Source organism: Cervus canadensis, chromosome 16, assembly GCF_019320065.1.
Source record: "Cervus canadensis isolate Bull #8, Minnesota chromosome 16, ASM1932006v1, whole genome shotgun sequence".
NCBI classification, from domain to species: domain Eukaryota; kingdom Metazoa; phylum Chordata; class Mammalia; order Artiodactyla; family Cervidae; genus Cervus; species Cervus canadensis.
Genome location: NC_057401.1, coordinates 9,591,547 through 9,607,969, shown reverse-complemented (window position 1 = coordinate 9,607,969; position 16,423 = coordinate 9,591,547). Strand labels below are relative to the sequence as shown.

The following is a 16,423-nucleotide window of genomic DNA, read 5'->3' as shown; positions in this document are numbered from 1 at the left end:
TCTTAGTTGTAAATGGATAAAAGCTTTTGAAAGCATGAGACTGTAAATCCTCGCTGATTGGACAATTTAAATTTTACTAATTTATTTCTCACTTGATCTTAGCCAAAAGGCCGAGAAGCGATACTAATTTATTTCTCTTAGTAATATGAATTAGTGAAAAGCCTCCAAATAGTAGAATGACTTTCAAACTCTGATATAAATAAAAAAATGACAAATGAAGGCTCTTAGTAAACAAATGACTAGTTATTAGTAAAAGAATTATCTGTATGTAAATGATGCTTGAGAACCACTCTCACCTCACCTGCTTCATGGAAGAAAGGGCTTGTACTCTGGGAAATAAGCAAGTGGGAAGTAATACCTCCCAGTTATTTTTGTCTCCTTCCACTTGTCTAAGCAGTGTTTTAAGTTCTTGGTGTAGACTGTATCATCTTTCTTTAAATTTATTCCTAGGTACTTGTATTTTTGATACTCTTGTAAATGACACTAATTTTTTTCATTTTCTGATTGTTGCTAGTATGGGTTTGATTTTCAGCAGTTTGTTAAATGCCTCAAAGTGCTTTGCTTTATATCTTACTTGAGGGACACTGAACATTTTTTGGATCTATATGTTGATATTTATCTTCAAAGTTAGAGAAATTTTGTTCATTTTTTTCAAATATTTTTATTATGATAAAACACATTTTTCAATATACAGTTTAGTGGCATTAAGTAGAATTAGTGTGCTGTGAACCATCGTCACTATTCACTTCCACAGCCTTTTCATCATCCCAAACTTTGTACCTATTAAATAACTCCTTCCTCTTCCCAGCCACTGAGGTCTCTGTGAATTTGTCTATTCTACTTCATATAAATGAATCCATACAATATTTTGTCCTTGTGTGTCTGACTCCTTTCATTTAGCATAATGTTTTTGAGGTTCATCCATGTTGTAGCATGTGTCAGGACTTCACTACTTTTATAGCTAGAATGATATTGCATTGTATGTGTATATACAAGGGCTTTCCTGGTGGCTCAGTGGCAAAGACTCCACCAGTCAATGTTAGAGGCACGGGTTCTATCCCTGGGTCAGGAAGATCCCCTGGAGAAGAAAATGGCAACCCACTCCAGTGTTCTTGCCTGGGAAATCCCATGGACAAAGGAGCCTGGTGGGCTACGGTCCATGGGGTCACAAAGAGTCGGACACGGCCTAGTGACTAAACAACAAATATATCATGCTCTGTTAATCAGTTCATCAGCTGATGGACACTTGCACTGTTCATTCTGGCTAAAGCTGCTATGAACATGGATGCACAAATGTTACTTTAAGACCCTGCTTTCAATTCTTTTTGATTTATACCTAGAAGTGAAATTATTGGATCATATTAATGATAGTAATTCTATTTTAATATTCAAGGAATCTCCAAACAGTTTTCCACACTGGCTGCAGCATTTTGCATCCCTACAAACAATGTACCAGGGTTCCAGTTTCTTCACATCCTCCAAGCTTTTTTTTCTTTTTTTAAATCAGAGACATCCGAGCTAGTAGGTGTGAAATTATATCTTATTGTGGTTTTGATTTTCATTTTCCTAATGACTAAAATGCTATTGAGCATCATCTTTTCATGTGCTTATTGGGGGTTGGTGTATATTTTTTGAAGAGAGTCTATTAAATTGTTTTGTCCATTAAAAAAATGGAAGTGTGGTTTATTTACTATGTTGTGCTAGTTTCTGGTATGCAGCAAAGTGATTCAGGTTGTATGTGTGTATATACACATATGTATGTGTATTTAAGATTCTTTTCCACTATAGATCATTACAAGATATTGAATACAGTTCCCTGTGCTATATTGTAGGTGCTTATTTTACACATAGTGTATATCTATTAATCTCAAACTCCTAATTTATTCCTCCCTCCTTCCTCTTTCCACCTTGGTAACCATAAATTTATTTTCTATGTCAGTGAGTCTATTTCAGTTTTGTAAATAAGTTCATTTGTATTACTTTTTTAGAGCCCACATATAAATGGTGTCATATATTCATTTTTCTGACTTACGTCACTTAATATGATAATCTCTAGGTCCATCTGTGTAGCTGCAAATAGCATTATTTCATTCTTTTTTATGGCTGAGTAATATCTCATTGTGTGTATGTGTATCACATCTTCTGTATCTAGTCATCATTGATGGACATTTAGGGACATTTAGGTTGCTTCCATGTCATGGTTATTATAAATAGTGCTGCTATGGATACTGGGGTGTATGTATCTTTTCAAATTAAGAGTTTTCTCTAGATGTGTGGCCAAGAGTGGGATTGCTGGATTGTAGCTCTATTTTTAGTGAACCTCCAGACTGTTCTCCCTAGTGGCTATACCAAGTTACATTCCCATCAACAGTGTAGGAGGGTTCCGTTTTCTCTACATCCTCTCCAGCATTTATTGTCTTAGATATTTTCTGTTTTGTTTTTTGTCTGTTTGTAGACTTTTTGATGATACTCATTCTGACCACTGTGAGGTGATACCTCATTATAGCTTTGATTCTCATTTCTCTAATGATCAGTGATTTTGAACATCTTATGTGCTTGTTAGCTATCTGTATGTCTTCTTTGAAGAAATGTCTCTTGAGGTCTCCTGCCCATTTTCAGATTGGGTTGTTTGTTCCTTTGCCCATTTTAAAAATTGTGTTGTCTTTTTTATTTGAGTTCTTTAAGTTCATTGTATAATTGTATATTCATAATGTGTTATGAATATATCAGTTCAGTTCAGTTGCTCAGTCATGTCCTACTCTTTGAAACCCCATGGACTGCAGCACGCCAGGCCTCCCTGTCCATCACCAACTCCCGGAGTTTACTCAAACTCATGTCCATTGAGTCGGTGATGCCATCCAACCATCTCATCCTCTGTTGTCCCCTTCTTCTCCCACCTTCAGTCTTTCCCAGCATCAGGGTCTTTTCCAATGAGTCAGTTCTTTGCATCAGGTGGCCAAAATATTGGAGTTTCAGCTTCAGCATCAGTCCTTCCAATGAATATTCAGGATAGATATCCTTTAGGATGAACTGGTTGGATCTCCTTGGAGTCCAAGGGACTGAGAGAGTCATTTCCTAGGTAGGTTGATAAGAAGTCTAGGGGTCCCCAAGGAGAGAGGGGTCTGGAATTCTCAAGAAGGAAGAAAGGACAAGCTTTTTTTTCTATCCTCTACATTCCTTAGGATTATATAACAATGATGTATCCTGCCTGAGGACAGTCTCTGGATTAAACCTTTTGGCTAATCCTGTTATCTTAAAATGTAAATTATGGGAGTAGGTCTGGTCTTTACAAGGATTATATAACAATAATGTATCCTGCCTGAGGACAGTCTCTAGATTAAACCTTCTGGTTGATTCCAGTTATCTTAAAATGCAAATTATGGGAGTGGGTCTGGTGAGGTCTTTACAACCTCCAGACATTCTTTGGATTCATTGGAGAGCATATGACTCCATTGCTGACACTAGCAAGGGGATACTCTTTCTACCCCCTTCTGATGTCTATGTCAGAGGCTTTCTCTATCTCCTTTATACTTTAATAAAACTTTATTACACAAAAGCTCTGAACGATCAAGCCTCGTCTCTGGCCCCAGATTGAATTCTTCTCCTCCGGAGGCCAAGAATCCTGGCGTCTTTGCATGATTCAGCGATAACCTTTCAGGACTCACAGGAGTCTTCCAACACCACAGATCAAAAACATCAGTTCTTTGGCACTCAGCTTTCTTTATAGTCCAACTCTCACATCCATACATGACAACTAAAAAACCATAGCCTTGACTAGACAGCTAGAGAAGCCCCAGCAAGATGGTAGTCACTGGAAGTGCAGCTGCGCAGCAGATGTGCGAAGCCGCTGGAGCAGCTCTGAGGAGACAACCTACGTCCAAGAGCAAAGGAGAAGCCCCAGCAAGAGGGTAGGAGGGGCGAAATCATGTTTAGAATCAAACCCCATTGTGCCATAAACACTCAGAGGGCTCAAACAAACCTCGTGTGCACCTGCAACCCCATGGACTGCAGCATGCCAGAGGAGGAGAAGGAGACGATAGAGGATGAGGTGGTTGGATGGCATCACCAACTCAATGGACTTGAGTTTGAGTAAACTCTGGGAGTTGGTGATGGACAGGGGGGCCTGGCATGCTGCAGTTCATGGGTTTGCAAAGAGTCAGACACAACTGAGCGACTGAACTGAACTGACTAGACAGAACTTTGTTGGCAAAGTAATGTCTCTGCTTTTTAATATGCTGTCTACGTTGGTCATAACTTTTCTTACAAGGAGCAAGCCTCTTTTAATTTCATGGCTGAATTCACCATCTGCAGTGATTTTGGAGCCCAAAAAAATAAAGTCTCTCACTGTTTCCCCAACTATTTCCCATGAAGTGATGGGACCAGATGCCATGATCTTAGTTTTCTGAATGTTGAGCTTTAAGCCAACTTTTTCACTCTCCTCTTTCACTTTCATCAAGAGGCTCTTTAGCACTTCTTTGCTTTCTGCCATAAGGGTAGTGTCATCTGCATATCTGAGGTTATTGATATTTCTCCTGGCAATCTTGATTCCAGCTTTTGCTTCCTCCAGCCCAGCGTTTCTCATGATGTACTCTGCATAGAAGTTAAATAAGCAGGGGGACAATATACAGCCTTGATGTACTCCTTGCCCGATTTGGAATCAGTCTGTTGTTCCATGTCCACTTCTAATTGTTGCTTCCTGAGATTTCTCAAGAGGCGGGTCAGATGGTCTGGTATTTCCCGTCCCTTTAAGAATTTCCCACAGTTTGTTGTGATCCACACAGTCAAATGCTTTGGCATAGTCATTAAAGCAGAAATAGATGTTTTCCTGGAACTCTCTTTCCTTTTCGATAATCCAGCGGATGTTGGCAATTTGATCTCTGGTTCCTCTGCCTTTTCTAAATCCAACTTGAACATCTGGAAGTTCACGGTTCACATACTATTGAAGCCTGGCTTAGAGAATTTTGAGCATTACTTTACTAGTGTGTTAGATGAGTGCAATTGTGCAGTAGTTTGAGCATTCTTTGGCATTGCCTTTCTTTGGGAAAGAATGTATTCATTATATGAATATATAATTATATATATTATATAATCATAGTGTAATTACATATAATTTTTATTGGCATGTGGTTTATAAAATATTTTCTCCTATAGATTTCCCTTTTCACTGTCTTGGTAATGTCCTTCAATCCGTAAAGTTTGAAATTCCAGCTAAGTCCAATTTGTCTATTTTTCTTTTGTTATAATGGTCTTGGTAGCATATCCAAGAATCCACTGTCAAATCCAAAGTCATCTTTTCTTCTAAAGCATTATATGGTTGTTGAATTTAGGTCATTGCTTCATTTTGAGCTAATTTTGTATATGACGGTGGTCCAACTTCTTTTGCATGGAGAAATTCAGTTGTCTGAGCCCCATTCATTGAAATGTCTCATTTTTCTGAATCCAGAGCATAGTACAGGACTTTTATATAGTAGATGAGAAATAAAATATTGCCTGCCATATCAGGAAACAAAGGATGTTGTAGTCATCAGCAATTGCAATTACACCCATGAGGATGAGCCCTGAGGAAACTCAGGAAGGAAACAAAGAATACCTATCATCTAGCAGTCATTAGTGGAGAAGGCAATGGCAACCCACTCCAGTCCTCTTGCCTGGAAAATCCCATGGACGGAGGAGCCTGGTAGGCTGCAGTCCATGGGGTCGCTTAAGAGTCGGACACGACTGAGCGACTTCACTTTCACTTTTCACTTTCAAACATTGGAGACAGAAATGGCAACCCACTCCAGTGTCCTTGCCTGGAGAATCCCAGGGACGGGGGAGCCTGGTGGGCTGCCGTCTGTGGGGTCGCACAGAGTCGGACACACTGAGGCGACTTAGCAGCAGCAGCAGCAGTCATTAGACTGCAGCCACCCCAAAGGTGCAGCCTAAGGAAACTCAGGATGGGAAAACACAGGATCCTGGCCCCAGACAGCTGAGGTGCATATCAAAGGAATGATTTCAGTGAGCCCAGACTCTTGCATCTTCCTATGCATAGAAAAGCGCTAAATTCCTTGAGACATCTGGTTTTCTTTTATTGACAGTAATCTTTTGCCGTTTGTTGCAAAACTGCTTCCCCCTAATCTCCTTGGAGCAATTTTCTTAGGCTTACTTGAGATGTTGCCTCCCAGACTTGAAGTCCTAAGAACGTCCACTGAATAAAATAATTCTCCTACTTTTAGGTTGTGCATATATTTTTTTAGTCAACATACTAGCAAATGCCACAAAAAGCATTATTTTCATATATGTGCTTTCTAAAAAAGAATGTGTTATGTGAAAAGTTTTCATTTGAAAATATGAAAATAGCTTGATGAATCAAAATGACAGTTTGAAAATTTCTGTTTGGAACTCTAAATTAATAATGGGAAACTGTGTGCTGCTTTCTAGATCACCTCTTTCTTAGTTTGGACAAATTCTTGTGCCTGAAGGAACTGTCTGTGAATCTGCAACAAGATGTTTTTTCAGTCATTTCTGAAGAATTCCTAAATCTCCACCATATGGAGAAATTATTGATCCAAATTTCATCTACATGCAGTCCTTCCAAATTAGGTAAGTGTGGCACTTTGATTTACTTGCTTTTACATCATTTGGAAAAGCTACTTGCCAATAATTAAGAGTTAAAGATCTGAGGGTGTAATCTATAACCAAGGTAAATTGTGGGAACAGCACTTACTGTTATTAAAAAAGCAGAGAGCTATTTGTAATTGAGCCTTTACTACATGCTGTGAATTATTCTAGCACTTTATAAATTTTAACTCATTTAACCTTCATACCCATTCTACAAGGTAATCATTTTAGATAGGAAATGGAGTTAGAGAAATTAATTAATTTGCTTTCTGAGGTCACCCAGGAAAGGAAATGGTAAATTTGCAATTCAAACACAGGAATTCTAACTCTTAAGTCTGAGCTCTTAAAGAGCAGTATACTGCCTCTCCAAAAGTAGTTTGTAGAGTTCTCTTATTCTGTTTTCAGGTTGCTCTTACATTGCAGAAGGGAGGAAGCCTGCTGCTGAGTGGCGGTCAGAAGCACTTCCCTGTTTCTCTCCAGCCTGTTCTCTTGGTCAATGAGCAACCTGCACAGCCATCTTTCTTAAATGTCATTTAGCAAGGTGACGTAGGCGTCATCAGTTCCTTAGTTTAACAAAGACTAGACACTGGAGACTGAGTGAAGGAAGACAAATCTCTAGTGAATCAACATGCAGAGTTGCATGCAAAAAAACCTTGTAGCTAAGGCTGGAAGTAGTAGTTTTCTTATATTTCTCAGCAATTTTTTCATCAAATTTAGGGTTTGCTTCAGAGTTGTCACTGACTTTATGTTTCCTTGCACAGTGTTTCTATAGCGTAAACGTCACGTGCAAACTAGAGACATTAGGATATTAGGATATTAAAGCTGAGTCAATGCCATTATTACATGGAGGAGAAAATGGATCCCCAGAGAGGGTCAGGAACAACAATTCACATAGCACATCAGTTAGTTACAGAACCTGAACCTAAGCCCGAGTCATTACATCATGATGCCTTATTTCGATTCACTGTCGCTGAAACAAATTAATAAATTAATTTTATTAATTTTATATGGTTAATTCAGATAGAACTTTTCAGTCTCTGATTTCTGAAATCTGATCTTTTATCTGACAGTCAGATTAGTTCAGAATTCTCCAAACCTTCAAGTTTTCCATCTGGAATGTAATAGATTTTCGGATTTTGAATCTCTTGTGACTGCACTTGCTTCCCGCAAGAAACTTAAAGAAATTAAGTTTTCTGGACGATGTTTTGAAGCCAACCCATTTGGTAAGAGCTGTAATTGTAAAATTTTGGTTTAAGATGTTTTGTGGACAGAATCATTTTTTAATAGTCAAATTTTAAAACATGCATTTGATGGCAGAGAACAAATTCATTGCAATAGGTATCTGATCGTAAATGAATTTTCAAATAAGGTATATTTGTTTCCTTAATAAATAGATGTTTAGGGTGGGGAGAAAAAAAATAAAAAAAAAATAGATGTTTAAACATTTCTAGTTATGAGAACTGTTTCTTGAGTAAAGATTTGTGTTATCTACTTAAGTCATACTAATCAATTCAATCTGAATTATAGTAATTTCTATCATTTTTGAAATACTCTTTGCTGTGCTTAGTCGCTCAGTCATGTCCAACTCTTTGTGACCCCATGGGCTGCATCCCGCCAGGCTCCTCTGTCTGTGGGGATTCTCCAGGCAAGAGTACTGGAGCAGGTTGCCATGTCCTCCTCCAGGGGATCTTTTCAACCTAGAGATATAACCCAGATTTCCCACATTGCAGGTGGATTCTTTACCAACTGAGCTACTAGGGAAGCCCCTTTATACTCTTTATAAATACATTACTTTTTGGTATAAGAAATGTAGCTGACATAACTAAATTTTAATTTTCCCTTTTATAGTCCTTGTTTTGCCAAATTTTATTTCTCTGAAGATATTAAACCTTGGGCTCCAATATATTCCAGATAAGGAAACAGCTGAAAAATTTGGTATGTTTATAACACAGTGCCTTTTACTTATTCTTGATTCTTTCCCTCCACAAAATCCTTCTGTTTTGCATTAGCTATAATAAATTACAATATGTTTTAGCTGCCCTTGGTTATTAGGAGGGAGGGATAGTGCTGCTCAACTTTTACCCTCCAAATGCCTTGATTTCACTTGATGTCTTTCAAAGCAATGTTCTTAAAGCAATTCACTTCTTAGAATACTTATTTGTTTTGTTGTAGCACTATGCAATTTCATTGCCAGGTATCCATCCCAAACAAGTTAAATGCCTTTTGTTTCAAAGTTTTCCAGAATATAGGAAAAACTACCTTTTAAGGTTATGAACACTCTATGTGAAAACCTAGACTTAACAAAATGATAACTATAGAAACTACCTTTTCAGCTTATTTTTTTTATGATTATAATAACAATGTATGCTCTGGAAAAATTTCTAACAGGCCTTAGAAGATAAACATATTTTAAAAAATTAAGGATTTTTTTAAACAAAAATGTTTCTGAATCAGACAGCCTTCACTCTAGCAGACAGAAGGGAGCTCTGAGGAGCTGTACAAAATGAAAGTCCTTAGTAGGCAGAAGGGAGCAGTGACAACTGATCAAAGTAGGCAAAAATGCTCGTCAGTCATCGCAAGGTTACTTTCCTTTAGGCGATGGGGATGGCAGATGCTGATAGGGTTCCATTTCTGGGGGAGCCAGAACTGTAATCAGAGTCATGGTTTGGTGACATGGAGCTTGTTGCCTTATTTTTAACACAGGAAAATATAAGGATAGTCAGTAGAGATGGGAAGCATACAGCAGCAGTGCTGTCAAACTTCGGCACACTTAAGGAGCACCTGGATCTCTTCCTTTTCCTTTGTCCATCTTTTGGAGGCAGCTGTGTGTGTAGGGGAGGGGGATGGGGCCTGGGGCAGCAGAGGCCAAATCAGGGGCCGAGGGGGTGGCCATTTTCTTCTCCAGGGGGTCTTCCCCGACCCAGGGATTGAACCTGGGTCTCCTGCATTGCAGGCGGATTCTTTACCATCTGAGCCAACAGGGAAGCCCACAAATATTGAAAAGGGAAGCTAGAAGGAACTTTGAGGTCTTAAATTAGAATTGGAAATACTGGTGTGGACTCATGGTTTTTAACCTATATAGGTAGATATGGGCATATATGTATATCTCACTATACATACGTGTATATACATCTCTCTGCTCGGTCAACAGAGAGACTCAAAAGTACCCTAGTAGTAATGAGCATACCAACTACCCAGATCTTGACTTCTAAATACTGGCCTCCCTAAAAGGAACCAGGGTCTTTGGAGAAATGGCTGATGTAAGAACTGGGACAGTGAAAGGAAAAGCCTGCTACATTGTTTTATGCTAGAAAGTGTTCAAAACATGTCCAGGTATGAGGCCGCAGAAGTAGAGAGCTTTCTGGGGATCAAGTGATCTAAACTGTATCATGCTCAGGAGGGATCAAAGTGAAAAGGCAAGTTATGAGAGTGGTAGATTGTGAGGTTAGTGCTAGAAATCGCTGAGGATGACAGCATCACAGAAAGGAAGGCGGCTAAAAGCATTGAGGAGCTAGTAGTAATAGAGAGTCCAGTAGAAGCTTTGGTCTGAAAGAGGAAATAGATGGGAATTCTCTGACGGTCCAGTGGTTTAAAAAAAAAAAAAGGAAATGGGGATGTGAAGTCCATTCTGAACTTCTGGACTTCAGGGCAGGAAGCTGACTGGGGAAGGATGGAGGGTTGGTTGTCTAGAGGCAGCAATGAAGATTAAGGTGTAGGCGGACCCCTTTCTCCAGCCCCTATGCTACATGGAACCTCCTAGAATGTACAGGATTTTGAGGCTTTGGATTACAATTATTTGGGACACAGAACATAGTTTTTTTTTTTTTTTTTCTGTCTCTTCTGATTAGCCTATGCTTTAGGTTCTTTAAATAACCTGGAAGAACTGATCCTTCCCACTGGGGATGGAATTCATCAAATGGCCAAACTGATTGTCCAGCAGTGTCAGCATCTTCAGTGTCTCCAAGTTCTCCAGTTTTTCCAGACTTTGGATGATGACAGCGTGGTGGAAATTGGTGAGCTACCCTCAGATAAACTCAGCTCACAGGAAAACCAGTGGTACTACTCAAGCTTTCTGCTGCAAAACATCTTTAAAAACATTTTCCTCTCTAAAAATGTTCAACCCATTTCCCACTTCCTCATTTTCTCTATCATAATGTTCCCTCTAATGTTCTGTGGATTTTTGGTTTATTCTGGCCAGATTTGGGAGTAAAAGATAGCCTCCTATTTGAGATTGTACAAACCTTCAAGTCCACTCTTAACCCGCAGGGTCTCAGACAGCTGGCCACACACCCTCCACATACTGCTTTTCATCAGTCAGCTCAGTCGCTCAGTCGTGTCCGACTCTTTGCGACCCCATGAACTGCGGCACGCCAGGCCTCCCTGTCCATCGCCAATTCCCAGAGTTTACTCAGACTCATGTCCATCGAGTGGGTGATGCCATCCAGCCATCTCATCCTCTGTCGTCCCTTTCTCCTCCTGCCTTCAATCCTTCCCAACATCAGGGTCTTTTCTAATGAGTCAGTTCTTTGCATCAGGTGGCCAAAGTATTGGAGTTTCAGCTTCAGCATCAGTCCTTCCACTGAATATTCAGGACTGATCTCCTTTAGGATGGACTGGTTGGATCTCCTTGCAGTCCAAGGGACTCTCAAGAGTCTTCTCCAACACCACAGTTCAAAAGCATCAATTCTTCAGCACTCAGCTTTATTTATAGTCCAATTCTCACAACCATACATTATTACTGGAAAAACCATAGCTTTGACTAGATGGACCTTTGTTGGCAAAGTAATGTCTCTGCTTTTTAACATGCTGTCTATGTTGGTCATTACTTTTCTTCCAAGGTGTAAGAGTCTTTTAATTTCATGGCTGCAGTCCCCATCTGCAGTGATTTTGGAACCCCAAAAAATAAAGTCTCTCACTGTTTCCACTGTTTCCCCATCTATTTCCCATGAAGTGATGGGACCAGATGCCATGATCTTAGTTTCCTGAATGTTGAGTTTTAAGCCAACTTTTTCACTCTCCTCTTTCACTTTCAAGAGGCTCTTTAGTTCTTCTTCGCTTTCTGCCAGTTATTGATATTTCTCCCAGCAATCTGGAATCCAGCTTGTGCTTCATCCAGCCCAGCATATACTTTGTTTTAAATTGAAAATTAATAAAGAAAAGTACAAAATCATAAGTATACAACTTAATGGATTTTCAAGTGAACATACTTCAGTCTTGTTACTTATACTTGGGTAACAACTACTCATTAGATTACAGTATAGATTATTACATTACAGAAGCTTCCTTTGTGTCCCTTCTGACACTGCATTCCCCCTCCTTCTCAAAGGTGACCACTATATTGCTTTCTTTCACCATAGATTAATTTTACCTGTTTTGAAAATATGTCACGGAATCCTAGACAGTATGTTCTCCTGTGCCTTTTTCCCTACACATTTTTCATTTATCTCTGCTTTTATCTCTATTATCCGCTGGTACTTTCTTTGGATATAATTTGCTTTTTATTTTTGTTCTAAATTCATTCTTTCTTTTGTTCCTTTTAATATCCTAATGTCCTGAGGTGGATAGAGCACTAACTTTGGCTTTAGCTCTCTCTCACAAGTTTTAGTGTCATATTTTCATTTTCATTCAGTTAAAAATATTTTCTAATTTTAGTTGCTCATTTTTTTGCCACATTTTTTATTTAGAGATGTATCACTTTTACTTTAGTCTATGTTCTTACATTTAAAGTGTGTCTCTTGTGAAAATAGTTTTTTAAAATGTAATTTATTAATCTTTAATACTTTAATTAGAAGTAAACCTAATGTATTTATTATTAAATTTATATGTTTTTATTAAAATTGGGCATTTTCTATTTTAAGTGATGGTGGGAGAAGAGGTGGGTTCAAATAATCTAGCCTACCAGTATTAAAATTGAAGTCCCTATGATTCTGTTCTCATAAATATTTTGCTTTTATATTTATAGCCAAGGTAGCAATCAATGGAGGTTTCCAGAAACTCAAGCATCTTGATTTTTCAGCCAACCACAAGATTACAGAGGAAGGATACAGAAACTTCTTTCAAACACTGGACAACCTGCCCAGCTTGCAAGAGTTAACTATTTCCAGGCATTTCAAAGAATGTATCAAAGTTCAGGCCACAACAGTCAAGTCTTTGAGTCAATGTGTGTTAAGGCTGCCAAGCCTCATGAAACTTAGCATGTTAAGTTGGCTCCTGGATGCAGAAGACATCGCACTGCTTACTGCCACGATAAAAAAGCACCCTCAGTCTAAACATTTCACCCTTTACTGGAAATGGATATTGCCATTCTCTCCAGTCATTCAGTAACATATTAGCTAAAATCTACTAAATCAAGAAAATTTTTGTCAATAATTCTAAAAACTGTTGGATAAAATTTTGGATATTAATTATCCAAAAACTTATTAAATGCTGCATACAAAGAATAAAATGCATAAAGCATGTAATACAAAAAACCCCAAACAGCCTGCTTACCCATTACTGAGCTTAAGAAACAGTATTACCAGTGACTGAAGTCCCTAAATGATCCTCCCCAATCAAAAATCAGACCTTTTATCAAATTTACACATCCAGCTCTTCATTATTCAGGTCATATAGGGCTTTCAGGCTGACTGCGGTAAACGATAACAAAGCCACAAGGAGGGCTGGGGAGAATGGTGTATCCATCGTAAACCCACAATATGAAAGGAGTATTTAAGTTATTACAAAATGGCTAATTTAAGGACTGCATCAGTTTCACACATAGGTGAGACAAGAGATATTCCATAATCCTTGTAGCATCTGTTTTTGTACGTTTAATTTAGTGTGGTACAGTTTATGTTTACCTTCCTTTTATCTACTGCAGAAGAAATAGGATTTAGGGCAAATGCTCCTATTCTAGAGGCTTTTGATTCAGTGCTTATTGTAGAAGCAGGAAGTATAGAATAGAATGTAGCATTATTGGAAATTAGCTAAATCTGCATTTTTAAGAACATTGAGTATCAATTTTTTTTAGATGTTTGAGAATCCAAGGTATACATTTATAATGGCCTTAAAATCTTATGTATCCGCTTTGCTGAAGAACATATTTTGTCAGTGACTTTATATTGTTCAAGGTATTACATCTGATGTCAATGTCTACATCTGTGCCTGTGTCCAAAATTTCACTATTAATCAGCGGAGTTTTCTGAATGGCTAGAAGGTCATTCCAAATACATAATGCTAGTGTAAGTTGGAAATCAACCATTCTTTTATACTAATTTTTATTTTTACCACAAAACAGAGGGACTGTATATGGTGCGATTCTGTTTAAAAAATGTACTGTCATGTTTCTAGATGCATTAAGAATTTCTGCAAAAACATACAAGAAAAACTGTAGCAGTGGTAACTTTGGGGGTGCCAGAGGAAGCCCTCCATATGGGGGTGCTAAGTGCTCCTGGCCACTAGGCACTGCTGAAGCCAGGTCCTGCACAAGGGCGTAGAGTCGGTGAGCTCCAAGTCCCTGCTGGAGCGGACACGGCCCGGGAGACCCCGCCCCTCCTCTCACCAGCGCCCTCTGCTGACAAAGCTCCTCACTGTGCCTGCTGACGAGGCTCGGGTGTGACAAGGTCCAGACCCATCACTGCGGAGCAGGCAGTGAAGGCTGGATTTGGACATGAAGGCAGTAACGTCCTAAGTGGTACAAGTATTACTTATTACATTTCATAGTTCTGACCTAAAGGAAACAGAACCTAGTTAAATTTAAGATTGAGAGCATATATGTACTTTCAGGTTCACACTGTCATAGAAAAACTTCCTAAATACACAAGAAACTGGTATTAATGATGCATTTCAGGAAGAGGGGCAGGATAGTGGACAGGGTAGGGAGGTTTACTTTATTTTACATATAATCATCTAAATTCTGCACCATATACATGGACTATTAAAAATGAAAATACACTCAGATCCAAGTCCTACTCAGCCTTTTTCTTCAAACTTCTGGCCTGTTTTCAACAAAGCAGTCAGCAGCTTTTTTTTTTTTTTTTTGCCAGACCACTCCGCGTATGGGATCTTAGTTCCCCAACCAGGCATCAAGCCTGTGTCTCTTTAATGGAAGTGCAGACTCCTAACCACTGGACCACCAAGGAACTCACCCAGAAGCCTCTTCTTATGCCTCTGATTACACAATACCTTTGGTTCAAAAAGTTTCCAATGAATTCCTAGCTCCAAGAAATGTTGAAGACGTTGCAATGGTCTACATATGACCTGACCCCTGGCTACCTCTCTCTTACTTCCATTTCTTTCATCTCTCTTTACTTCCACTCCAGCCAAGCTGGTTTCTTTGCTGTTCCCTGAACATGGTAAACACTCTTGTCTTAGGGCCTCTGCACCTGTCATTTTCTTTGCTTGGGAAGTTCGTTCTCTACATACGTGAATGGCTCTCATTTTCTTTGGATCTCTATTCAAATGTCACCTCAGTTAGGAGTTCCCTGTTCTTTTTTTTTTTTTTTTAAAGTGTCCCTGCTTCCAATCCCCATCTGCCCAACTCCCTTTCCTATTTCCCTTTTCTCTATGACATGAAGCACTATGTGCTACTGAAAGGTTGTTGCTGAACGAAAAGACGCCGGGATTCTTGGCCTCTGAAGAATTCAATCCGGGGCCAGAGACGAGGCTTGATCAAGCTCAGAGCTTTTGTGTAATAGTTTTATTAGAGTATAAAGGAGATAGAGAAAGCTTCTGACACAGGCATCAGAAGGGGGCAGAAAGAATACCCCCTGCTAGTCTTCGGCTGGATGTTATATAATCACTAGCAGTCTGTTAATGGAAGAAAGGAATGTCTTAAAACTCAGAATGGCACCAGGCCCCTCATCCATAAGATGCATTTTGGATAATCTTGGCACCAGATGATTCATCCCAGGCCACAGAACGACTGACTTGAATCGTGTAGAAGGGCATTACCATACAAATAGTTTCATTTACATAAATTAGGGCAACAATATCTGAGTATAACATACTGGTTTGTAAAGCAGGTTCCCAGCCATTAGGCAAACCAACTTGAAGACAGAGTCTGGGGTAAATGCCTAGCACATTAACATAGCTTAAGACAAACATTTCCATAAGAAAAATGCATTGGTTAACTCCAGGTTTGAGAATGGTTAACTTCAAGTGAAACCAGGTGTCATTAATGGCAACACAGTATTTTAAGAGAAACTTCCTCTTAAATTTGTTTCAGTTCAGTTCAGTTCAGTTGCTCAGTCCTGTCTCTTTGCGACCCCATGAATTGCAGCATGCCAGGCCTCCCTGTCCATTACCAACTCCCGGAGTTTACTCAAACTCATGTCCATCGAGTCGGTGATGCCATCCAGGCATCTCATCCTCTGTCGTCCCCTTCTCCTCCTGCCCCCAACCCCTCCCAACATCAGGGTCTTTTCCAATGAGTTAACTCTTCCCATGAGGTGGCCAAAGTATTAATTCAGCTTCAGCATCAGTCCTTCCAATGAACACCCAGGACTGATCTCCTTTAGGATGGACTGGTTGGATCTCCTTGCAATCCAAGGGACTCTCAAAGAGTCTTCTCCAGCACCACAGTTCAAAAGCATCAATTCTTCGGCGCTCAGCTTTCTTCACAGTCCAGCTCTCACATCCATACATGACCACTGGAAAAACCATAGCTTTAACTAGATGGACCTTTGTTGACAAAGTATCTGCTTTCCTTCCAAGGAGTAAGCGTCTTTTAATTTCATGGCTGCAATCACTATCTGCAGTGATTTTGGAGCCCCAAAAAAATAAAGTCTGACACTGTTTCCACTGTTTCCCCATCTATTTCCCATGAAGTGATGGGACTAGATGC

At 39.3% G+C, this 16,423-nt stretch overlaps 1 protein-coding gene across 1 annotated transcript in view; it reads left to right on the top strand.

Moving 5' to 3' along the window:
• The window catches only part of LOC122454264 (NLR family apoptosis inhibitory protein), a 36,218-nt gene extending 23,141 nt beyond the window's left edge, over positions 1-13,077 (top strand). Inside the window, exons 10-14 of the mRNA XM_043488632.1 lie at positions 6,421-6,582; positions 7,671-7,823; positions 8,449-8,535; positions 10,449-10,613; positions 12,563-13,077. Coding sequence (XP_043344567.1) covers positions 6,421-6,582; positions 7,671-7,823; positions 8,449-8,535; positions 10,449-10,613; positions 12,563-12,924 — 929 coding nt within the window. The 3' untranslated portion in view covers positions 12,925-13,077. The remainder of the gene's footprint in view (positions 1-6,420; positions 6,583-7,670; positions 7,824-8,448; positions 8,536-10,448; positions 10,614-12,562) is intronic.
• Positions 13,078-16,423: the final 3,346 nt, after the last annotated feature.